At 39.5% G+C, this 27054-nt stretch overlaps 1 protein-coding gene across 1 annotated transcript in view; it reads right to left on the reverse strand.

The window, feature by feature from the left end:
* Nucleotides 1-26687, reverse strand: part of LOC107600837 (pleckstrin homology domain-containing family H member 1-like) — a 71923-nt gene extending 45236 nt beyond the window's left edge. Inside the window, exons 1-4 of the mRNA XM_016292810.1 lie at nucleotides 26476-26687; nucleotides 16058-16227; nucleotides 7235-7297; nucleotides 5713-5783 (exon numbers count right to left, since the gene is read on the reverse strand). Of these exons, the coding sequence (XP_016148296.1) occupies nucleotides 5713-5783; nucleotides 7235-7297; nucleotides 16058-16201 (278 nt within the window). The 5' untranslated portion in view covers nucleotides 16202-16227; nucleotides 26476-26687. The remainder of the gene's footprint in view (nucleotides 1-5712; nucleotides 5784-7234; nucleotides 7298-16057; nucleotides 16228-26475) is intronic.
* Nucleotides 26688-27054: the final 367 nt, after the last annotated feature.

Below are 27054 nucleotides of genomic sequence, written 5' to 3' on the forward strand. Positions count from 1 at the left end.
ATTTTATTCCTCAGAATTAAATGCAGTCAACAACCAGAGGGGTAAATACGGTCTGGTGAGTAAGATTCACATCGAAATCGAATGATGTAATATACGTGTTGCCTCGGCAGCGCACGAGCGACTCAGTCACACCAACAACATCAATCTCTTCAGAAAAAGATGGCCGCATCAGCAAGCTCTCACTCAGAGGGGGAAGAACCGCAGTGTGGGCTTCCAGCCTCGAGAACGAGCTCTAGATCTAGGGAACACGGGTGGAGATAGGACGAGCCGTCTCCAACCCGTCCACCAGATCATATGCGATTCCCACGAACTCAGTCGCCGCCGTGCCTCAGCAGCAGCGGGACTGCAATCGCAAGATCACAGGCACGGACACACTCCTCGGAGAGCGAGCGCTTAACAGCGGGCTTCTTTTTTTCTTTCTTTCTCGAGAGCCGACTGCACAAGCTCCACTCTCCATTGATGCTGTTCATTATAAGACTCACAAACAGATATCAGACTGACACACACACACAGAGCGCTTGCTGAATGACAGAAAGCTGACGCTGGTCTCACCACACGTGCTTTTATAGCTTCCTGGTCACTACGTCACCCGCCCGTGATGTCTCGCCCATCTATTGGTCTGATTACACATGAGGTTCAGAGCCGGTCACGCTGAAGGGCGTTCCCTAAGCGTCTTCCGACGCAGCTCGAGTTCCTGAAGAGGAACTATTATTACATTTTAAAATAACTGTTTTCTATTATTCAAAATGCAATTTATTCCTGTGATAACAAAGCTGAATTCTCAGCAGCCATTACTCCAGTCTTCAGTGTTACATGATCCTTGAAAAATCATTCTAATATGCTGGTTTTCTTTAATCCTAATATGCCGATTTCTTGTTATTATCAATGTTGAAAAGAATTTATTCGAAACAGAAATCCTGCTAAATTTTAAAATGTCTTTACTGTTAATTTTAATTAATTTAATGCATCCTTGCAGAATAAAAAAAATTTATTCATTGAAAAAAAAAAAAATCTTACTGACCCTTACTGACTTGCTGTCCGATGAATTTCCAGTAATTGTCCTGCTGATTATAATTACTTAAGGAGGCATTATAAAAGTAAGTTGCGTGAACTGCCAGCAAGTTGCTGGTGACGGACATATACTGAGTGATCCGTGATTGTTACTGATTGGTTGACTGACCTCTCCCAATAGTCTTGGCTCCAAGACAGGCCTCTGAGACTCTCATTCCTGACTTAGCTACCGCATAAATCCGGCTCTCCTGAAAAACACACACAGAAACATGAAAACAGTGATGTTTATTTATCATACAAAATTTGCCAATGTAGTGCTAGGGTGATGTGGGTGGTTGCCAGGGTGTTGCTGAGTGGTTGCTAAATATTTCGAATGGTTTTCTGAGTGTTCTTTTATGTGTTGCTATGCAGTCAGGTGGTTGCTTGCTAGCCCAAATCAAAAGAGCCCCATAAACTCACCCTAAGCATTCTGGGTAGGGCTGCACTACTGCTGAGTAACTACTAATCTGTTTGGAACTAATACTTAATGGTACTTGATTTGATTGCACCATTAGTTCATCACTAATAAAGTAATATATGTTATAAAGTCTCTTCTGCTGACCAAGTAATATTGTAGTTACAAGTACAGTAATTCTGTGAAATATTATTACAATTTTAAATTACTGTTTTCCATTTAATATCATGTAATGCAATTTATTCCTGTGATGGCAAAGCTTTTTTTCAGCAGCCATTACTCCAGTCTTCAGTGTCACATGATGCTTCAGAAATTATTCTAATATGCTGATTTGGAGTTCAAGAAACATTTCTTATTATCCTCAATGTTGAAAACAGTTATGCTGCTTAATCTTTTAGTGAAAACCATGATGATTTTTATGATGTAAGTTTAGAAGAACAAGATTTATTTGAAATAGAAATCTTTAGTAACATTCTAAATGTATTCAATCAATTTGCATTGCAATCAGTTTAACACGCCCTTGCTAAATAAAAGTATTAATTTTACTTAATTATATTACTAACCACCAACTTTTAAATGATAGTGTATAGTCCAAACAGCATACTAAAATATGTAATACTAAATATTGTATTAAATATTTGACTTAAAACAGTCATGAGTAATAAATAAATACTAAAACAACAAACTGGAAGTGATATATTTTAAGTTATATTTTTGTGGTGATTTATTTTGTGTATACATTTTAACTAAGTTTAATAATGCTAAAAAAAAAGTAGAAATGCACCAGCTGCTCATTTACATTACAATCGGCACTTGTACCAACTTGATAACTTGTGATAGCAGATCTGTCCTCAACAAGTCACACAATTTGAGGCACAAGCCATAGTATTCTTTCCTGTCTTACCCAAGAGGGAAATCGGTGCAGAGGTGGTGTAGGTGGTTTAAGAGATTCTGGGTCCATCATCTCAAACTCCTTGGCCAACCCTTTAAATAATCCTCCATCAGTGGGCTGGGTTTCCATCTCTGACGCCTCCACCACACCCTCCATGCTTTCTGGAGGCCCTTCATCAATGTCCGTCTCCTCTAGCCCATGTGTGGAAACTGTCCCGGGGACCAGACTGTGGCAGGATGGAGAGGTGCAGTTTCCGATATCAATACTTACGTTGATCTGATGAAGGCGCTCTATGCCGGGCTGTGGCTGACTGTGGTGTTTCTTCACAAGCTGGATGCTGTCACGAGGGGTTAGAGGGGTGCGAACTTTGGGCAGGGTCATGCTGGTGCCCAAGGGTAAAGGCAGAGGGAAGGGGCATGACAGCGGGAGGCGTACTAATGGGGGTGAGAGGGACACAAGAGGAGGGCTCGTCGGAGTGGGGGTAGGCGTGTCGAAGCCACCCGGACCAGGTGTCTCATATGCTGAGGAGGACGAGCAAGAGGATGAGGAAGAAGAGCGAAGGCGCTGGGAACGAAATTTGCTGTTGAGTTCATCAGAAGAGTGATCTCTGTCCGAGGCTCCTCCCAATGCTCTCTCGTGCGTCACTCCAAAAGAAGGCTCCGCCCCCTCTGCGCTTTCCTTTACCGAGGTTGTGGTGTCAACGCCATCTTGACTAGACTTATGAGAGTCTCCTTTGTCTTGTAATGTGGGAAGTAAAGATGCACTATGAAAAGCGGAATCACAACCCTCCATGATTTTCCTTTTGCTATCTGCAATTTGCAACAGATATAAACACATATGTGAAACATCCAAAAAGTGTACTTAAAAGCTGAACAATTTTTTTAAATGATTTAATATTTTATTATTATATGTTTTAGTGATGCCCCAAAATTTAGGCAATTGAAAATATTGGGCCGAAAAAGAAAAGACACGAAAAAAATGCACTTTTGGTTTCAGAAAAAATAATTCTGGCAGGCCAAAATCATCAATGGAAACAGTGATGTTTAATAAGTGCACAATAAACTACAACAAGTAAACATGTCAGCAGTGTAGATGCACGTCACAATGACCAAAAATGATGCTACAGTAGCAATGTGTAAAATTTGTTCAGCTAAAATATCAAGAGGCAGCTTTCAATAATAATGCTGGTGCATCACTAATATGTTTTGTTCATTCTAACATTATTTAACAATTATTTTGATCAAAATCTTGATGTACCATGTGAATACTAATAACACAGTTGACCTAAACCATTTATGGAAACTGCACATTTTTTTTAATAATTGGCATAGCATTGATGCTAAAACTGAGTACAATATCAAAATAACAATACAAATCATAAAAGAGGAGAAGAAAGAAGAGAAATCTTAAATGTACAGTATCAAAAACTGGTTAAAGCTGAAGGCAGGAAATGGCCGCTACAATAAACCATATCTGACTTAATAAGTGGACTTTAAAACAATACAAAATGTAAAATTAAGTCACTTTAAAGCTGCAGTCCGTAAGTTTTGCCTCTTTGTCGCCATCTCTGTTTGAAAACCTGGAATTGCAGTTACTTGCGGAATTATCTTCCTTGCCTGGGTTGTACTCTATTATTATGTATCTAATGTTTTGAGGAGTATTTGTGGCATTCAGTCACTGCACCGGTGTGAATCCTATACTTAGTAATCACAGATTCTAGCCTACATCTTGGAATATATGACCCAAATAAGAATTTTCACCGGATATTGTCATCTGAGTAAGTAAGTAACAAGTCTGCCACGTTTGTTCTGACCAACTGAGGAAAAAAGCATTACAATAAATCGTGCTACCAATGGTGATTTAATCTAACGATTGATTAGCTCATTTCACATCAAACCGTGCAAATTATTATTATTGTTATACTTTATTCTCAGATTATTAATATTAACAATATCAGCATTGCGTGACTATGAGTATAGTGTGTGTGTAGATTTACATTTCTGTACAGTCTAATCTCTAATTGTCATGCCATTCGAATTTCATACAATGAAATAATTTTAACCCAAAAAGCAAACTATGCTCCCTTCGAACTGGTTGTCTTTAAAATACAAATTTTGTGTAATCCCAGGCTATCTGTAATCAGAAGCACATTTAAAACAGGAATATAATTTAATTTAATTCACGTGTTTCATAAAATTCTTTCTGGATTACAATCCACCACCAAAATTATTTTTTGACATTTAATTATTCTAGCTGCTGTGAGAAAAGGCTAACGATCTGCCACCTGCAGCATCCTCACATGCGATAGCCTAGTAGCCGGGACAACTTCTTTATGTTTACAGAAGTGACGTAATGACGCAGCGCCATGCTCAATTTTCCCGCGAAAACCTACCCCTACAACTCAAATTAGTAAACATTATTATAAGATAACCGTTGAGAATCAGGCTAAAGTAAGGCAATAGTTTTGAACACTGGCTGGTTATGTACTTGCTCAAATATTGATTTTGGATAATTTTTAACCAAAAAAAGTTACGGACTGCAGCTTTAAATAAATCAACTGTTTTACACAATAAAGCAATATTTTAAGACTGATCCATAAATAAACCTGAAAAAAAATGGAATCCGCAAAGCTCTAACAAAACTTCAAACCATGCTGAGGTAGATGATGATGATGATGATGATGTACCTCTACAGTTGGCTATGGACCCTGTCAATCTCCAGCCCTCCTCCTGGGCAGGCGGTGTCCCGGGGCAGCTGGGAGGGTGGAGTGGGCTGGAGGGGACCAGATGGGCATCCACCGCTGGAGACATGGGCCTCTCGAGAAGAGCTGACAGAAAGACAGTGAGATATATACAAACATAAGCAAAAGCAAATGGTAAAAGGAAAGAAAACAGGAACGAAACTACAGTATGTTTACTCTGAAGCTTGTCTTGCAGTATGAGGATCTGCTCGGTCTGCTTCAGGTTTGCCTTCTTCAACTGCTGGTTCTCCGTTTCCATCTACAAGACACAAAAAAGAAATGAGAAATGTAGATGACACGCTCTAATGTTTTTTTGATCCACCGTACTTCCATGTTTCAACTCACCTCTCGTAACTTAAATGTGACCCAGTCTTTGATTTTGGCAGCTTTTTCTTCAATTATCTTTGCCTCTTGAGCTCGAATGAAGTTCTGCAGATAAAGAGGGCCGTTTTGAACAACATTTCTATGAGTCCTTAAGTGAGAGTTTAATGGACACATATGACCATTTCTTCCTCACTGTGAGGACTTTTCTTTACCTGATTCTCCAGTTGTCCTTCAAGTCTCTTTATGATCATGTCTTTCTCTTGAATTTGACTAATCAGCTCTTGATAACGCCTGTACAATGAGTTTTCCGATTCACTGGGCTGCGTAATTGCAGACTTCAGTTTCTCCTCCATAATGTGGACCTATAATGGTAATCTTGATTAAGTCCTCAAGATAAATGTGGTTTATATAATTTTTTTAAATAAAAAACAGCTAATTCTCAAGAAAGAGTTGCCATTTGTGCTCACAATTCTTATTACTTACAGTTGTGGTCAAGATTTGGTGGTCAAAAATTGCATAGTTTTTTCCTTCTGGAGCATCAGTGAATGGTTGAACTTTTTGTAATAGTTGCGTATGAGTCCCTCAGTTGTCCTCAGTGTGAAAAGATGGGATTTCAAGATCATACACTCTTAAAAATAAAGGTGCTTCACGATGCCATAGAAGAACCTTTTTGTCTAAATGGTTCCATAAAGAACCTTTAATATCTGAAGAACCTTTCTGTTTCACAAAAGGTTCTTTGTGGCGAAAGAAGGTTCTTCAGATTATAAAAAGGTTAGAAAGAGATGGTTCTTTAAAGAACCTTTGACTGAATGGTTCTTTGTGGAACCAAAAATTGTTCTTCTATGGCATCGCTTGAAGAACCTTTTGAAGCACCTTTATTTTTAAGAGTGTAGGGTCATTGTTGGAAAGGGTTCAAATACACAAAAGATGCTGGAAAACCAAAGAATTTGTGGGACCTGAAGGTTTTCTGAAGATTAGGCAGTTTAACTGTTCAGGACAAACAAGGGACTCATGAACAACTATCACAAAAAACAAAACAAAAAACAGCTGTGGATCATCCAGGGAACAGCACAGTACTAAGAATCAAGCTTATGTAAACTTTTGAACAGTCATTTTTATAGTCAACTATTTTCTCTTTTGGAGTATATGTAAACATATTTTATGCAAAATATCTTATTCAGGTCAGTACTAAATAAAAAATAACATGCATTTTGTATGATCCCTCTTATTTTGGTAAAATAATTAACATTTTGCAGATACTGTAAAGTGTATGTAAAATTTTGACCACAACTACACATACTTAGTAAAAAGATTCAGTTGATTCAATAACATTTTTTTATATTCATTTAATGTTTGTTTTTCTTCCATCTGAATATTAGCTCATTTAATCAAAAACACTCAAATTTAACTTTAAAAAAATTGTATATGCAGTTATTATTTTTCTAAAATGCATTGTATATTTTACAAACCATAAATATTGACTATTTACTTTAAGAAAAAGAAAATATTGACCCAAAGTGGTTTGGCATAATAATATTTGCTTGCTAAGGCTGTTATTATACCTTCAACCCTGTAACTTTCAACAGCAAAACATTATGAAAGTACCAGTGTTAGCAAAATTACATTGTAATGGATAAAAACAAGCCAATGTGTGATTTACAGTATTACGAGGCACACTGCAACTGAATGAATTTATATAGTGTTAATGAAATATCAATAAATATTTTGGCAAACAGGATGCTACTTCCTTAGAATTATCCAAATTATGGAAGAAAAAAAAAGTAGGGATAGTGGTACAACAACTATACTGTACCTGTTTTTCAGCGTTCTCTGCCCGCTGGTCAGCCTCTATCACTCTCTGTTCCAACTCCTGCATCTATAGAAATAAACACAGAGATTCATGGATTGTTCTTTTGATGCTAGGATATGTGTGTGTGTGTGTTGGTTATATAAACTATGAATGTATGATAAACTATTAGAATAATCTACTGTATATCTGGCTTTGAGTGTCGTTATCTATCATGCTTAAGTGATTTTGATCATAATCTGGCACTAAATACTGAGGGCATGTTGTACTGGTGTGGGTTTGAGCACGCTCATTCCACAACCCACTGCGGTTTTCAACAAGACCACCATAATGGCCTGACAGCACAGGGAAAAGGTTAGGGCATATACGTAAACAAGCCACCCCACTCCTAAGTTGGGAAGTTAGGACAAGTTTCCCGAATCAAGTAATGTGTCTGCACATACTGAAAGCGAAATGTCTCGTTGCTTGTCATGGCAACAAAAAAAAAAGAGAAATCACACACACACGCATACATATATATATATGTGCCGGCCATGACATGCCTTGTGCTCATTGTTTCATGAGCTCAGTGACCCAGTAAAAAGAAGGACAAGCATTCTAATGGATTCCCACTGTATGACCCTTTATTCTTTCCCTTTTTCTTTCCACCCTTTCTCATTCCTCAAGCTAAAAGTACAGGGATTCCCAGGAGGCACCCACTCCATGTGAGCATTCCCTGAGTGTCAGGTCCAGAAGAGCAGCCTGTGGGATCATTGTGTGGAGGTGTGACTCTTCACCTAAGGGTCAGCAAATGTACAGAAATTAATAGACGACACAGTGACAAATATGAACAAGGACATGCCTTCACTGACATTTCATCAGTCCGCATTACTATGGGAATAGTGTCCACTCACCCAAGCTCAGCACTGACCTCAGGTTAGTCTTACCCACTCAGCAATGATTCACTGAGCATTAAGAGCTATTCAACAACTATGTCGTAAAGTTTACTGGTGGTAAGTGGAGAGTGTTGAGCTACTGGCCTCAACTACAATGACACAAACAGATGGAGTGAAATTCCAAGATAAGGTAGTATAGCCTTTAGTCAGATTAGATTTCACATTTAATTTCAACTACATGAAAATTATGGTGTAAAAAAACAAATTATTAATTGGAAAAAAATTACGTAAGAAATTATTTTATAATGTATACAGAAATATGTTGTCACCTTTATTTCTACAGCAATTTATACAATACAAATTGTTCCAAAGCAGCTTTACAGGGATAAACAGGAAAATAATGATTTGATGCATACAGAGATCGATTCTGCTGTAAAGCAGCAATAAAAAAGACAGTTGCGTCATTGTTCTGATGAGGTCAGTTCAGTGTTGATTCTATTCCATTCAATAACTGTGTGCGGATACAGATTTTAGAGTCGTGTAGTTTAAATTAGTTCATTATGTCGCATCTAATTTATGCAACCCCCGTTTTCCTACAATATTGTACTTAGAATTAGTATAATAGCCAATTTACCAAAACTGAAATTAAAGTTTTCATTTAGCCAGTCCATCATGACTGTGGAAATCACCAGCATAGCATACATCTGCTATCGGTCTCTTATTAAAACATAACCTTTTAATAGTGGTGCACTATTTTGTAATTTTGGTGGATATTACTCAAGTCACTCTCATTAAAGCACACTGCATTATGGGTTACAATGTTTACTGCAGTGTGCTCTGTTGTATTCTGTAAGGATTGGCAAAAAAAAAATTGTACATCACATTGGTATTCTGTTAATACAGAAAATGCATATTCTTTGCACAGTCAACCCTCTACGCACACCTTGGCAATATAATCGCCATTGGCTAGTAAATTTTTTTGTTTACTCATCAGACTGATATACTATTTTACACACACACGTTTACTTAGCTATCTAAATGGGGACATTGCATAGACTTCTATTGTTTTTATATACAGATAGTTATACACTTTTTAACCTAAACCCACCCCTACCCCTCACAGAAAACTTTCTGCATTTTTACCATTTCAAAAGTAAAAAAAAAAAACTTTGTTTACTTTATTTTTTTTAACTGTTTTACAAATGAGGACATCCACAAATTTAGGTTTTTGCCGATTTTGTCAGGCTTTGCTCACTTTTGGGTACAAATTTGTCCCCAACACATTATATTGTGCAGAAACAGTATGCGTAGTATGGTAGCTCTTTGAACATAGCTTACGTGCTCTCACACACTTTTTTTATCTCATTCTACAATGGGACACAATTTTCAACTAAAGGGCATGTGTACGTGAACAGAATGGAAAAAAGTATTCCCTCACGCCAGAATGAGAGATCACACCCCTCACACAATTCTGTGTCAAGCTTTTCCTCTGCAAAGTGGGTCAATGTGTAAAACACTCCTAACGCCGCCCAGAGAAGCAGATGAGAAGTGTTTGAATCTTTCTAAACAGGCACCAGCAGCAACCTCTCAACACTTTCTTTTGTACTCTTCAACAAAACAGGCAGAAACCCATGAGACACTGAGCCCCAATATCCAGCGCGAGAGAGAGGCTGGAAAGAATGGGAGAGCAGGAGAGTGTGGAGGTGAGGTTTAGCGAAAGGCTGTTAGAGCGATGACCAGAGTGGGAAGAAACCTGATGAAAGACGCTTGGGAGCCGTCCAAGACTTAATGTCCCTGTGGTCTGCGTGTTTGGACAGTAAACACCCTAATGGCACCACCACAGATATGAAAAAAAAAGAAAAAAACACAACAACAGACCTACCTCTTGGTAGAAAATTGATGTTGTAGCTTTTGAATGGACTTATTAACATCAATAAGATCCAATATACACACATGGTTTACAGACCGATCTGATAATGTTTACATGTGAGGAGATGTTTATTCCACAGTGTGTTTATTGAGACAACCCTGATAGCACATCACGTGCATGTCTATTTGACGTCTGCATTTACATCTGCAATATGTATTTTTTAGTGTTTGCTCATCTGCAATACATCTATAGGACGTTTCCTATTAGATGTCAAATAGACATTTAGAAGATGTCTTTAAGATGTTTATGATTTAGAATGTATGTAAAACTGACATTTGAAAGATGTCTATCAGATGTTTGTACACAGCAGATGCTTTCCAGATGAAGCAATCTCTAACAGACATCTTGCAGACATATGTGTGCTACCTGGGAAAGTTATGCATGAAAAATGGTTAGGTGTTCTGATTCTTCACTAAATGGTTTTATGGATTGTGGTGAGTCACCCAGTGCCAAATCAGCGTGGCCATGGAAACAGCCCTCACACCTCACGACTGCCGATCGTCAGCACCTGCACATCATTAAGAGGATGATATATAAACGTAAGAGATGGGAAGGAGGTTGAGCATCGCCTCCGATTATGCAGGACACTAACTGTGTGCTCTTTGTTTGTTGCAGAGACCAGCGGCTGACGATCGGCCTTCCCCACACGTTCACCCTGGTTCACCCACCCCTCTACAGGACTGCCCTGCAGCACCGAGCACGCCTTCACAATAGTATTCACCTTTGGTTTGATTCACCATTTGCAACTGTCACAATAAAACACCCTCCGGGGTTTTGTCAACGGCTATTTGTGTCTGTGAACTCCCTCTCCCAGCCACAATGGTGGAGAATGCAGTCATATAGATTGGGAGAAGAAGAAAAAAAACAGACTTTATCATTGGTTGTGACTAACACCTGTTGTCCTTGTTCACAGACGCAGCCGCTCTCTTGCCCTCTCATATGACAAGCCCAGAATGGAGGAAATCATCCGACGTCTGACTGAAATCAACACACTCCAGCACCAGCTCGCGGAACAACTCGCTGCTCGCCAGGAACGGACGGAGCAGACAGTGGAAATGTTGCGGGAAGCCGCCGCGGCTCGTGTGCCGTTACCAGATCCCTGCGCGTTGGCGCACCACCATCTCACCAAACTTAGCGACCTAGATGATATAAAAGCTTACCTGCACACATTTGAAGTAGTGGTCACCCGAGAGAGTTGGGATCGACGGGAGTGGGCCCATCTCCTAGCCCCTTTCCTGACCGGGGAAGCGCAACAAGCCTATTTTGCTTTAACTCCTCCTGAGAGCGAAGACTATGGCGCGGTCAAGCGGGAAATCCTAGCCCGAGTGGGGCTGTCCCCCATCTGTGCCGCACAACAGTTCTGGACTTGAACGTATGAGAAAAACGTGCCAGTGAGGGTCCAGGCCACCCGGTTGTCCCGCATTGCGCATCTGTGGCTGCTCGTAGACGAACCCTCAGCCGCCAAAGTCGCCGACCTAGCCCCCTTCCTGACCGGGGAAGCGCAACAAGCCTATTTTGCTTTAACTCCTCCCGAGAGCGAAGACTATGGCGCGGTCAAGCGGGAAATCCTAGCCCGAGTGGGGCTGTCCCCCATCTGTGCCGCACAACAGTTCTGGACTTGAACGTATGAGAAAAACGTGCCAGTGAGGGTCCAGGCCACCCGGTTGTCCCGCATTGCGCATCTGTGGCTGCTCGTAGACGAACCCTCAGCCGCCAAAGTCGCCGAGAGAGTGGTGGTGGACCGCCTGCTCCGCACGCTTCCCAGATGGTATAGGAACCCAGTGGGGATGCGTAACCCGAATAGCCTGGCTGAGCTGGTGGAGGCAGTCGAGCTTGCAGAAGCGGCTTTCGCGAGAGATGCTGGAGAGAGGGCGGTAGCAAGCCGCTGGAGGGCAAACCCCATTTGGCGACCACCGGAGGGCACCTCAAGGCCAGTAAGCAGACCTGGCGGCCCCGCCCCGGCAGACGAACCCATGCCCACGGAACCTGCCCCAGTAGCAGCATGGACATGGTTGGCCGGTTGTGTAGTAAACCACTCTGTGACCCCCGGGGCTCCCGAGCGGCGGATTGTTATCAATGGGAGACCAGTCATGGTGACTCTCGACTCCGGCAGCGCCATCACGCTGGTGCAGCCCGGGGTGGTATGGCCCTAGGCCCGAGGAAAAGCCACCATCCCAATTACCTGCGTGCATGGGGATACTCGGCAGGTACCCGCCCGCCAAGTCACCATCTCCGCTCCATCAGGAGCCTGGGCCCTGGAGGTGGGCGTCATCCCGGATCTCCCCGTGCCGGTTCTTCTCGAGAGGGATTGGCCGGGGTTTGAACCGCTGCTCGCCGCCACGATACCTCAGGCCAGTAGGGGGCTCCGCCGACCGGACCGCCGGGAACGGAACAGCAGGGTTCGCCAGCCAGCCCTGATGGCCAATGAAAGTGAGCACGAGTGTGAGTCGCAGCCTGGTACCAATAACCCGTTTCTAAATCTCCATCAACAGATAACCTCTGGGGGCTCGTTTGGTAGAGAACAGCGTGAGGATGACCGGCTACGGAATTGCTGGCACCAAGTGTGGATAGTCGACGGAGAGGTCAGACAGCCCGCGCCTCACCTTGTGCCTTACTTCCTGGTCCAAAATGGTCTCCTCTACTGTGCCACCCCGAGGCGGGGGGAGGAAAAGTTACTATTGGTGGTGCCCAAAACGAAGACGGCTACAGTTATTGAGCTGGCCCACACCCACCCGATGGCTGGTCATCTGGGGGCTGCCAATACCATACAACGGTTCCGTGATCGCTTCCATTGGCCAGATTTAGAAGCGGAGGTGAAACGCTTCTGCCAAAGCTGCCCTATCTGTCAGCGCACCACTCCAGCGCGGCCTCCCCCCAGCCCACTCATTCCTCTCCCTATAATTGAGGTGCCCTTTGAGCGCATTGAGATGGACCTCGTAGGGCCCCTGCCGAAGTCCGCCCGGGGCCATGAGCACATTCTTGATGCTGCCGTATGTGCTCTTTGGAATCCGGGAAGTGCTCCGAAACATACTTTACATGAACGCAGAAGTTTCTAGCAATGCTAGCTCACTTTTGTGGGTTGCTGTGTTCTGAAATATGTCTGACTACAATTCACGCAAATATGCTTTGCATTCTCAGTGTTGCCACAAGGGGCGCTACAGCAGGTATTAGCCTAAATGTCTTTTACAGTCAGTTTTCCCTTTCAGGTCAACTGCTATCATGGCAGATCAACTGTTTAAAAAGAATCAAAGTTATAGTGACCTGAATAATAATACATTATGTTTGAAAATAATTATTTCGCCCCCCCTGGAGTAGAAATGTTTGTTACCTCCAAACAGAGTATGCTCAAGCAACATTATGCATAGCAACATGGTAACAACCACTTAGAACATCCTAGAGGTCAGACAGCCCGCGCCTCACCTTGTGCCTTACTTCCTGGTCCAAAATGGTCTCCTCTACTGTGCCACCCCGAGGCGGGGGGAGGAAAAGTTACTATTGGTGGTGCCCAAAACGAAGACGGCTACAGTTATTGAGCTGGCCCACACCCACCCGATGGCTGGTCATCTGGGGGCTGCCAATACCATACAACGGTTCCTGATCGCTTCCATTGGCCAGATTTAGAAGCGGAGGTGAAACGCTTCTGCCAAAGCTGCCCTATCTGTCAGCGCACCACTCCAGCGTGGCCTCCCCCCAGCCCACTCATTCCTCTCCCTATAATTGAGGTGCCCTTTGAGCGCATTGAGATGGACCTCGTAGGGCCCCTGCCGAAGTCCGCCCGGGGCCATGAGCACATTCTTGATGCTGCCGTATGTGCTCTTTGGAATCCGGGAAGTGCTCCGAAAACATACTTTACATGAACGCAGAAGTTTCTAGCAATGCTAGCTCACTTTTGTGGGTTGCTGTGTTCTGAAATATGTCTGACTACAATTCACGCAAATATGCTTTGCATTCTCAGTGTTGCCACAAGGGGCGCTACAGCAGGTATTAGCCTAAATGTCGTCTTTTACAGTCAGTTTTCCCTTTCAGGTCAACTGCTATCATGGCAGATCAACTGTTTAAAAAGAATCAAAGTTATAGTGACCTGAATAATAATACATTATGTTTGAAAATAATTATTTCGCCCCCCCTGGAGTAGAAATGTTTGTTACCTCCAAACAGAGTATGCTCAAGCAACATTATGCATAGCAACATGGTAACAACCACTTAGAACATCCTAGCAGCTAGTAGGGATGCACCGATACAACTTCAGAACAAGGCAGATACAGATACTTTTATTTCTAGTACTTGCCGGCACAGAGTACTGAAACCTGTAATTTCATGCCATTTGTAATTTTTTTTTAAATACTGGGTACAGAAACCAAAAGAATATGAATATTTTAATTTGGCTTAGTTCATTTAGCAAATAGATACTTTCTTCAATCATTTTCACACTTAATTTTGTGCATTTGTACAAGCTTTTATTACTGTCACTGTTCATTTTATTGCTCTATCGTATTTCATCTTTAATTTAATACCACATTACAGCTGCTCCATTGCAACAGCTCAATACTGTAATCACAATATGTTTTCTTGTAAAAACACAGGGAACGTTATACATAAATTTTGTAACAGTGATAAACATATTTTCTGAAATATAATAGTATAATAAATATAATAGTCAAGTTTTTTATAATCTGAAACGGGCTGCGACTTATATTCCAAATTCACTCATATAATGCTATTAGCGTAAAGGAAGCAAAATATGTGCAACACACGCACACTTTTGTATTGGTGCTGAACGAGAGAGACACGTACAGGTTGCTAGTTTCACTTTAGCTTTAAATAAAGTTGTGTATGCTTGATGTTTAAAATAAATGTTGTTTATAGTGAATGCCCCTATAATTTTTGCTGCCACCACACTCAGTCCAATCAGCAAATTCAGCTTGTGCACATCAGCTACAGGCATGAATTAACATTATATTAATTACATACATGTACTTCATAAATATCCTTAAACTCCAATAACTCTATTCTGCTCTCTGTCATTCTGTTGTCGGTGTTTCTTTGTCTAGACACAGCACTGTTCACAAGCTGTGTGGTATCGGCTTTTGGTAATGGAGCATTTTAATAAGTACGAGTACGAGTACAGGAGCGCAGTATCAGACCCCATACGATACCAGTATCGGTGCATCCCAACTCTGCAACCACGCACAACACCCAATCAAAACAGCCACAAACAAGCAACAATCTGGTAATTGCTAATCTGGTAATTAATAAAGGAATCCATCCCTCGTCTATCAAACACACACACACCTGTATATCCACTCAAGAATTCACACAAGTCAGTGGTTTCCCCCTGACTTTCCTTGCAGGACCGCCTGCCAAGTTTGACGGTTAACCTTTTCTTGCAAGACGAAACGCTGAGGTCAGTGCAGCATGACCAAACCGTAAAGAAGGAAGGAGAGAGAGAGAATGGAGGAGAAACTAAGTAACTTGTTCCACTGTGACTGAAGAAAAATACTTTTTAAAAGAAGTAAACGAGAAAAAGAATCAGCAGTATCACCAGTACAAAAAAGTACTTTGGTGGTACCATAGTACAGTGATGTATCAAGTGCTTTGTACCACGGTGCTTTGATATAACATGGTACTGAATGATTACAGTGTTCAAGAAACATGGTATTTACATGGTGCAACCAAGGCACTTCAAAATACCATGGTAAATGTCAAAAAATAAAAAGGTAGTATTATGTTTTGGTTTCTTGTTAATTAGTAGAGGAGTTCATGTGCAAGTCATGAGATGCAACCCTGCAGCAAACCATGTTTACTACATTATCTGGCTTTAAACAGCATGTGATGTTCACTGTCAAATAAAATTGCTTTGTTACAGTCTAATTCAAGGGGAAGGGGATTGATATTTTTTTTTGGCTAGATGAACTTGTGCATACATAAGCAGTGCAAAATGTACATAAAATAAACCAATATGCATAACTGGAATGCAGTGGGCGAATGGTAGACCCTGTGTTACCCATAATACCCCTCATTTACCCTCTCAGCAAGTAGGTGGCGGATATTTCCCGCTTGCAGTCGAAACCTCATGAGCTGCGTCTCGAGGGCGATGCATCTCTTCTGCCAGTCCACACTGTTGTTGTGCACTGCTGCCGTGGATACACCCTCCATCACCTCTGCCATCTGTGCCTGTGTGCCAGGCTGCCAACCTGGTGGAGTGAAAACACAATGAACTTTTGTATGCATGCATGACAAATAGAGGACAGGGTTAACAGGTTTGCCCTGAAGCCTGCAATGGAGGGGTGGGACCTTGGACCCAGGCTTAGAGGAAAAATATACATAAATGAACCACTGTCTACTGAAATTAGATTGTCCATTGGACAGTGCAACTAGAAAAAGACTGAAAGCCCATCGAAACCAAAGCCAGACCTTAATAGTAGTGACCAATTGACAGGCCAGACCAATTAATCTGACAATTTTTGAAAAGACTGACACTGGCTTATAATTGTCCTTGTATCAATTCCAAAATATACCAACAGCCTTGTCCATAAAAAATTTATATTTTCTGTTTCCAATGCTTCATTTCCAGTGTTCCCACACCTTTTGACCAATGAACTGCCAAGACCTTTCCATTAAAAGTCAAAATCACCTTGTAAAGTCATTTCTGATTATTGGATAAGTATTTGAAAATACATTTTATAGAGATTGCACTGAAGGAGGGCCATTTATAGCCTAAGAAACATAAGAGTTGAGCATAACTGGCATAATTTCCAGTCCTTTCCAGGACTGACATCCCAATTTTTTAAATTACCTGATATTCCTATTTTCCATGATCTGGATTTTAGCACAGCTGTGTAGATAGTATCTGCATGGAAGCATGGTTCTGCATCAGAGTAAAAACTAAAAAGAGGGACTGTGCGATAAAGTTTAAAATAATTTACAAGATAATAATAAGATAATAATTTATATTTATGAGAAATTAGGTCACAATTAGAAATAAATAATTGTTAGATATTGTTAATTATTAGATATAAGGTTGCAATTATGAGAAACAGTCACAATTGAGATATGTCATATTGTGAGTTACAAAGTTACAATTATGATAAATAAATTCACAGATATTTTGAGATAAAGTCACATTCTGATACAAAGTCATATTTAGGACAAATTAAGTCAATTACAAGACATATGTTCGCAAAAAATGCCAAATTATACTGTTAGCTGTAAAGTTGCATATGCTGTCATATTGTGAGATACAAAGCTAAAATTATGAGAAATAATCACAATTTTGAGATATACAATCATATTGTGAGATACAAAGTTGTATTTACAAAAAATTAAGTTGCAATTACAAGACATACTTTCGCAATAACACCAAATAAAAAGTACAATGCCAAAGTCACAATTACAGAAATAAAGGTGAAATTTTTAGATGTGTATATATACGGTCATACTATGTGATAGCATAGACTGTAAAAAAAAGATGGATTAAGGTTAGGGTTAACCCTAACGACGTGTCTCCTATTCCTTCCACTATAGAAAAGTGAAGCCAAAGCATCTCAGTATGGCTGCTGCCATCTTGAGTAAATTACGTAATTTTGAGCCAGAGTCTGCGCAGTAGAGATTCGTTTGGAGCCAGAGTCTGAGCAGTAGAGATTCGTTTGGAGCTAGAGTCTGAGCAGTAGTGTCGTGAGGTGGAGCCACGGTATCAAACTCCCGCCCAAATTCCCGCAGACCCAATCAACCATAACGACACGCCCCGTTTTTATAGCATCAAATTACTAGCTAAAATCAAACTTATCACAAAAACGAACAATTGAACATATATATCAGCGTGATAACAACTACCTTTAATGACCAAAACTATCTTTGAGAAAATTGTATTGGAATTTTTTTAATTTTGACTCAAGTCCCATTCGTTTACATGGAGAAGGCGGGGTTTATGACCTGTACTGCAGCCAGCCACCAGGGGGCGATCAAAGAGCCCGCAGCTTCACTTTTCAGGACGTGTGAGGCACACCCGATAGAGTCACAAATTACAAGATAAAGTCGCAATTACCTTGTTATTTTTTTCATTCCAAGGCACAAAGGGGCTTCCATTCGTCACCATTTAGTTGTATTATGCCTGCATTACCAGCCATCGGCCACCCTGCTCTCTAAAAAGTGAAATGGTATTGGCCATTAAAAACTTCATATTGGTGGACCTTTACTTAATAGTGTAACTGACAGGAACTTTGTTTTAGTTTTTGTATGTTTCAGGGACTGGAGTTTAATTCACTTAGACAGTCTAATGAAACAGAGGCCAATATCTTGGTGATCTAAGACTGACATTTACCATAAGATGAGAACATACTGTTGACATCACAGGTCTGGTGGTAAACGCTCTGGGCCAGGGGTTTCTTTTCACCTCTCTTTTATTGTTTCCCTTCTTTCAAATGAGCTCACTTTTTAGTGATCACCTAGGTAACCACTGAAAAGCAAACTTGAGCTGTGAGCTGCTCATAGAGATGACACAGTTTAACAAAGGCTACCTTTTCGCTCTCTACATACACATTGTAGACACTAATATGCACATGCATATATCGTGTGAAGGCTGTAGGGATGGGGTAAGTTCAGCTATGCATGTGTAGACAGTTTACCCAGTGGCCTAAGCAATCCCTACCCTATATTCAGCCACCTAAATATCCCTGCTCAAGCAATCCCTTCTTAATTACAAGCCCATGGAGAAACAGGATCCTGGCCCACACAATGGAGTCTTTCTGCATGACAGTCCCATTACCAATATGAGGGAGGGGGGGTCTCTCTCTTCTCCTGAAAAAGGGATAAAGAATGTGGAGGCTGAAAGGAGACAAGCTCTTGAATAGTGGAAAGCACTGATTTTTACCTGTACAAAGCTGTAAGCATTTTTACCTGTACAAAGCCGACAGGCGACCATTTGTAGCTCACATTTTAAAAGTTTGTAACTTCTGTGAAGCTATAGCGGGTCAGTTATTTTGTCCTATCTATTAACTTATTCAAAAATACATTGGAAATGCAAATTCTAAATACAATTAAGTAAAAAATATTGACTTTACAACTGCCTGGTGCTACAACAGCCCTGACTTTAAATAGCCAACTTCATTTAAATAACCAACTTCTTCAAAAGAAACCCTGTTTGGCATAATCTTGTATTTCTTCGGGGAAAACATATTTAAAAAAAAAAAACAATCAATGCTCATTAATATCGGCCAAATCATTGTCATGTAGTGCACCCAAAATGCAGAAACATGCAGAAAAAAACTAATATGGCAAATTATATGATAGAGAGGCTGATGACAGTGTATCAATAAGTCTGATAATCTGATCTTTATATGACAAGGCAAGATTAGCTCAGGTTTCAAAAAGTCATGTGGTGCAACTCCTCTAAAAGGTAGTGATATTTATGGATAAATAAATTCATTGTTTGTTAAAAAAATAATTAATTAATGTATTTTATCTTGAAAACATATTTTAAAACTTTTTTTTTTATTATAAGAAAATGAATAAGTCTGAAATTTGTTACTACTTTTTATTTGATGGTTTCACCACATGACAAACTAAGTTTTCTATATAAACCATAAATATAAAGAGTACATTTCTGAGAACTTGCCATGTAAGTTTTAAACAAAGTTTTTATAATTTTTTTTAATTTATCATAGACTCTCTTATGTCACTGACCCTAGCAAGATTTTCACAACTGCTATGACAAAGGCTCTCAGGATCCTGTGGTGTATCTAATCAAAGCGTCAGGGTGTATGAGCTGTAGATCATCTTGTTACTGGAGTTTAAATGTAGCCTGTCATAAACGCACACCAACCTCGAAGTCACAAAATGGCTAAAGATAACATCTCTATTCAGACGGTGGGAAAAATAAAACTACAAGATACAATGCAGAATGTGGGACAACAAAATAAAAGAGAACATTTCAAAAATTCATGTCCCAATAATAGATGTTTTTGACAGACTACAAAGCCATAACAGTAAACTTCTGGACAATTTAACGGCCCTTGTAACAGACAATAAAGGAAAGCTATGCTGTAGCCAGCTATGGGGTCACCGAGGTCCGGACCTCTGTAAATTTTTCATGTTCAAAAATAAAATTTGTTCTCTGAATGACTAATTTGCTGTTTAAAACTCCTCATACAAGTGTCTGCATATATATTTGAGTTTAGACAGTTTGCAAGAATGTTTAGCATCCGTGGTATGAAAATGATCACTGCGAAACATGGCTCGAGAGAGTTGTGAGTGATGGCACAGGCGCAGCCGTGTTGCCAGATCCAGCTATTATAAGAGTCTCTGGACTTGTCTTTTTTTCTACTTAATTTAAAATTTTTAGAAAGTTAATAAAGTGGGTAGTTAGGGTTGGCGGTATCTTTATCTTATTAGCAAAATATTTTAACTCATTTCGGTTCATTTTTTATTCATTTTTCGGTTTTTATTTGTTTTCATAGAAATATCTGGCAACACTGCATCGTCGGCACTTAAACTGACAGTAATCAAAAAAGCCCACAGACAGGTTTTTGCTGACACAATACTCCATTTGGTAAGGCAAACGCAAAAAAAAAACCATCATGATATTATCGTATGTGATATTATTATCAACGCTATCAAAAATAGGTTACAGAATGAAATGAAATATGCAAACATTAGCCATAGTAAAGTATTAACAAATTTTGATGCAATAAATATGGTATAATTTAACAATGTTCATCCCTCCAAAACAGAGAAAACTTCTTTCACAAACATACATGTCTGTCTCTTTTGAAGTGTTTAGTGTATGTAATGAGTTGTATTTGTAGGAGTTATTACCCATATGCCTTGATTAGGACATATTCAATATGCACAATTATATAGATAAGATTTATCAAATATTTACAATAATATAAAACTAACAATTCTGTTAATATAACAATAACTATTGCAATTCCACAATAGTTTCACCATCACTGTCACAACTGGAAATATGAAAGTGTTAAGCTCATAGCTGGTAAGTTAATTTCCATGAATCAGTTTAAACTTTTTTAAACTTAATTTGATTCTTGTTTAAACTTTGATTCTCATGTTATTTACGTCATCACTCAAAAATGTTCACAGAAGTCTCTTATTACAGTAATAAACAGTTTATATTAGTTTAATTATCAATTTTATGCAGACTACCAATACTAAATATCACTCTTAATCTGTATGTTAATTTAGTGAAAAAACCGTAATGTGAAAAATGCCTTAAAAATGTTTTTAATGTTATTTTTATTTTAAACTTCATTGTCATCTTTTATTATTGCATGTAAATTTAATATTTTAGTTTTATTTTAACATATTTAACATTTGATTTTCTTCTTTAGTATCCTTTTTTTAAATTATGGAAGTTTGGTCGAATTTAAAGGCACAATATGTACGATTTTTTTATTAAAATATCCAAAAACCACTAGAACAGTGTTATATATTTTGCTGACTTGTGTACTTACATTATCCCAAATGTTTTGAAGAATGTTTAAATCCAGAGAAATAAGCAATTTTAACTAGTGGCACGGACTGTGTCCATAGTGTCATTGTGTCGACTGCAAATGACGTCATAACCCCTCGATTTTGTTTTGTAGAAAACATGGAAACACCAAAGACGCTTTAATATGTTGTGCGTTTTAATAGACCAGTGACGACTGCACAGAGCATTATAACAGAACTTTCAAATGTATCTAGTATGATAAAACAGCGCTGCTTTTTTCCCACATACGCACAACCGGAAGGAGCGGAAGCTGTCGACTGTGGCATAATAAAAGCTCCGCTGCTTTCGAGCCGTGTCACGCTCGTTCAGCGGCCTCCTTTCAGCCTCACCCTGCTTCATTCTTCTACATTAATAAATCATTAGCTCATCCATGAACATGATTTCTGCCCGTCGGATTCCCGTCGGATTGCATCGGCTGTGGGGATGAAGACGACAACTCCCATGATTCCACACTCAGTCACGGCGTCACCTTTGTCTCTTTGTTTATTTTGAATACGCACCCTCTAGTGGCGAAAATTACATATTGTGCCTTTAAAAGGTGCTGTATGTAAGTTTTTGACTCTACTAAAGCATAAAAATACCATAATATGTTTGCAGATACTTAAGAAACATGCTACGTTAACATACTTGTTTATCTGAAAAACAATGCTACAGTCAGTTATTCTCCTTTGAAAATGTGCGTTCTGGGCCGGAATGTGGGTCTCTGTTTTGGTTTGTGAAACCCGCCCACTGCCAGTTTACCCAGTTGTATTTCGGCACCCCGGGTTGCCAGTTGGCGGAAAACACAGCCTATTTCATTTCATTCATCGTCAAGTGAGCTCGTTCCTGTTGGTGTCGTCAATCTGGCAACCTGCGTGTGCGTCAAGTCTGAGGAGGAGTGGCCGGGTGAAAAAAACCCTCTCCAAGATTTTGAATTTGGACTGCAATACCTAGTTCAACCACTCGGTGTCAATCCTATATATAGCACCTTTAAGTAAAAAAAAAAAAAAACCTTGCACAGCCATGGTCAAATTGAAGCCATTTCACAGTAAATACATAAAATATTGAGATTGATACTTATATTTATTAATTTATCATATTAATTAAAAAAAATACAGATATATTTATATTTTTGGAAATTTCACCCAGTCTTAGCATCTACTCGAAAGATCAAGTCCTCATGAAAGCTCCCATACATCTCTCAAATATAATCTCATATATCTCATATAATCTCAAATACAGTCCTAAGTATTTCTCAAAGCACATTCATGACAACAAATATAAAAGCCAGACTTGCACACCAAACTATAGCTTTTAACGACAAAAATAAATTTGCAAGACCCAATATACTGATCTTCAGAGAATATGATATCTGTTACATATAGTAGTGGAAAGAGTAAAAAAAAGCAGTGTGAAATGAAAAAAACAGCAATGTGTGTGTGGGTTATGAAAGGCCAGTGGGAAACCAGGACCAGTCTCTGGTGCATCCTTCAATAAAACAGAATCTCCTCTGTTATTCCAATGAAATGAACATCATTTTGAAACTCTATTTTATGTACCCACATGCACACACACCCTAAGTCTCTGCTGAGCGTGCAGCTGCGGTGATGTAAGCAATTAGGTGATTAAATGAAATCATTGCAACAGTCGTGTGAAATCCCCTCTGTTGTTTAATCTGGATTGTCTCTGTCAAGACTAAACTGGTTTTCCAAGACTTTGGCATCTCATCTGAATTACTCAAATCAGTAGAAAAAAAGCATGTCTGGGTCAGCTTGTGGTGTGTGTGTATGTGTGTGTCTGTGCGTGTGTGTGTGTGTGTGTGTGCGCGTGCACAAGTGTGTTTCTGCCATTACAATTAACACAATTTAAAGGCAATCAGTGACATTTGAGTCCTATTACTGCTGCATTTATATTCAAATAAAAACTGATGTGTGTGGCTATATGATATCATGTATGCGTGTGCCATCATAAGAATAAATAGTTCAAGTAGCTATTACAGGTTGGAGCGAACAGTCTGTGAGCTTTCCAACTCTTTTGCTCTTGCACAGACTATATATCTCAAAAGAAAGGCCACCACATGCAACTTAACCGAGCCCGACATCTTTTGTTTCAGCCTGCAACAAAGTTTCCATTTGGTGTCTGTGCAACAATTTATGGCCACCAATAACATCAGCTTTGGAGGTCTAAATGCCTGTTTGACTAACTCAAAGTAGCTGTTCGACAGAAAACAGCAAAATAGGATTCATTCCACCAATGCAGATGCTTTCTGACTCCACTGTAGAGCTTTAACCTAATGAGAAGGTCTGTGAAAAAAAAAACTTAAATGTCGTCAGCTGTTCACCAAGCCTGTTTTGTTGGTGTTAAGAAGGGGTTTTGGGTACCATTAAATCAGCTGGTCAGGCAAAGAGACCTGTTACACCAGCTTAAGACCATCTTAGCCAGTCAGGGAGACTATCTAAACCAGCTTAAACCATGCAGATGCTTTCTGACTCTATTGTACTTCTTCTCTGTAAACCTTTAACCATACAACTCATGAGAAGGTCTGAGAAGGTTGGCTCCTCCCAAGGTTTCTGGTGAAAAAACATAATTTAAATGTTGCTGTCTGCTTTCCAAGACTGTTTTTATTAATTTAGACAGGTTTTGGATACTTTTAAATCAGCTGGTCAGGCAAAGAGATCAGTTAAACCAGCTTGGCCTGGCTGGAAGACTATCTAAACCAGCTTAAACCATGCAGGTGCTTTCTGACTCTATTGTACTTCTCTATAAACCTTTAACCAATACAACTCATGAGAAGGTCTGAGAAGGCTGGTTCCTCCCAAGGTTTCTGGAAAAATAAATAAATAAATAAAATGGCATTGGCTCATCTCCAAGCCTGTTTTGATGGTTTTAGAGAGGCACTATTAAATCAGCTGGTCAGACCAGAAGACCAGTTACACCATATAGGACCAATCTGGCAAGTCTAGAAGACCAGATAAACCAGCTAGTAAACCATGCCACTGAACCATAAAACAACTACATAAGATGACTGTGAGTCAACAGCCATCAATGACAGCAAAAGCCACTATTGAATATAGCACATCACCACAGCCTGAGCCTTCAGATATGTCATATTTGGGGTGAGAAAATCTGCTGCTCAATACAACACCCATTTAGTGATATAAATAGATGGGATTACATGAATCACAGAGAGTTCCTAACAGCTATCTCCTGCAGCTCATCCCTCCAATACTCTTCTTCTCTGGTCTACAGGAAGCTTTGTATTCAGCCTAATAACATGCTTCTGTAAACTGGCCACACTCATTATCAGCTGAAGTAGTAAATATGGGATATGACATTCCTCCATGCTGAGGAGTAAACATCACCTACACACCGCAGCCTCCCTTAGAAAGCATCGACTGATGCAAGCTGAAAAGAAAACTTTATTTGGTGAAGAAAATAGCAGTGCTTGCAAGAAGAAGTTTTAGGTAAGCTTAGGTTTTACTCTTTGGTTTTACACAAATTAAATGGCATTTGTTGTCATGTCACTCAGCACTCGACTTGTCTGTGAATGAGAATGAACCCTGATGTAAACTTTTAGGCTAGAAGCTGATGGATAAAAGGGTCAATAACAGATAAAGAAGTCTGAGATAATAAAAAGGAAGACTTAAAATCTAGATAAAAATGCAGTTTCACACATTTTTGAAATTTTGATTTAATGGCTCTAAACTAAAAAGTAATACCATATTTTCCATCTTCAATACATGTGAGTGAGTACATGTACACACATCTTCATCATTATTTTTTAACAGTTTTCAAATAATAAAAGAATAATGTTTAACATGTAAGTCACCTTGAATAAAAGAGTCTGCTAAATGATTAAAATGTAAATAATATAATTCTGTATGAATTCTGAATATCATTGTTTTCTTGTTGTTCTACCATTTGACAATTGAGCACCTGAATGAAGATGATCATGTTATTTAAAGGGTCAAAATATCGAATATTTTAAAAGATCTATTGATCTCGGCAAACAATTATAATGTCATACATTTTGGTTACACCATGTTGATTTTGTAGACAACATGTTTAAAATAGGCTATATATTGATAATTTTATTTAGAACATTTTAAACAATATTTTACAATATTTAATATTGCAAAGCTGCTTATTTTTCAAGAAATAATATTAAGCATTTCTGCCTTTTAGTACATTGTTTTCTTTACGATCACCACCAGTTATGCCAGCTAGACATTTATTTTTACTCTATGCCACACACACACAAAATAAGAATTTTATTTTAAAAACTGAAAACATGTAGAAGTGCATTTAAGTCATCGAATATATTAAATGCATTATTAGATTAGTACAAAAAAAACAAAAGAAAAAGCATGTTTTTGATAATGTAATAAGAGTCTGAGAGAAGGAATAGAATAAACTCAAGTTATAGGCATTTACTCATGACTGTTTTGGGGGGTTTTTTGTCCTGGCTGGGTGTGTGTGAGATCAAACTATGAACAAACTCATTCATTATAATCAAAAACTCCACGTGAGCACAAATGCACATGCCTTGGGAATGTTACAGACATAAACACTCTCAAGAAACACTTCATAGTCTGTTTTATTAACTTGTAACAGCACGAGTGGCCAAAGGCTGGTTGCAAACTAGGCTACATCGTTGCTCTTCCTTTACTGTTTATTTAACAAACAGCAACACAAAACATTTTCATACACCCACATTAACCTACTACTAAAAACACAGTGATGGGACAAGTAGGCACTGCTGGCATTACTTTTGGCCAAAAATGGGCATAACGCACAGGTGTGTCAGACTGGATAATGTCAACATTAACATATATGGACCCTCTGAACATCCCACCTAACACTGCAGTTTGAGATATGTGAAGCATGAAGACATAAGCATGATGACACATGCCATATGAGCCAAACCGGAGTCAAACTATATTATTATCGATCCTACCTTGTGACTGTCCTTCTATTGACCGCCCGAGATTTTCACTTTAGAGTGTTCAAAGCCGGTACATCACATCACATCGCTGCGCTGCGCCTCCAAACTTCGTAAACGCTCCCAAAAGTCTCTCCTCCAGAACTTTCATTCTCCGTCTCGCCGTCTTTAGAGCGTCCAGTCCTGCTCTGAGCTCAGCAGACGTTGCAGCGGATCTCCATTCAGTAAATTCATCCTTTATTCCTTTAAAGAGCCAAGCGCTGGGGGTCAGATTACGCCGGGAGCCAAACCCCCTGTCTGCTAGCCATGTCCGATTCGAGAATGAATTTTTCCATTGAGTCGAATCCTTAAAATGAATCGTTTGCACGCAGAACGATTCGCAATGAGATGAAAATAAGGAAATATCCTAATATTTGAGCTAAAAGTATATTAACCTAATACAGAAATGTAATAGGATATAGCCTACAAATAAAACGTAGCCTATTGAATAGCTACACGTTTAGGAGACTTGAATCAAACACATATCAAAATCTAGTCTAGGCTTCTTGATGTTTGAACTGGTGGAACTGAATCATGCCTCACAACATACTGCAC

This window comes from Sinocyclocheilus grahami, unplaced genomic scaffold (assembly GCF_001515645.1).
Source record: "Sinocyclocheilus grahami isolate Dianchi unplaced genomic scaffold, SAMN03320097.WGS_v1.1 scaffold293.1, whole genome shotgun sequence".
NCBI lineage: Eukaryota > Metazoa > Chordata > Actinopteri > Cypriniformes > Cyprinidae > Sinocyclocheilus > Sinocyclocheilus grahami.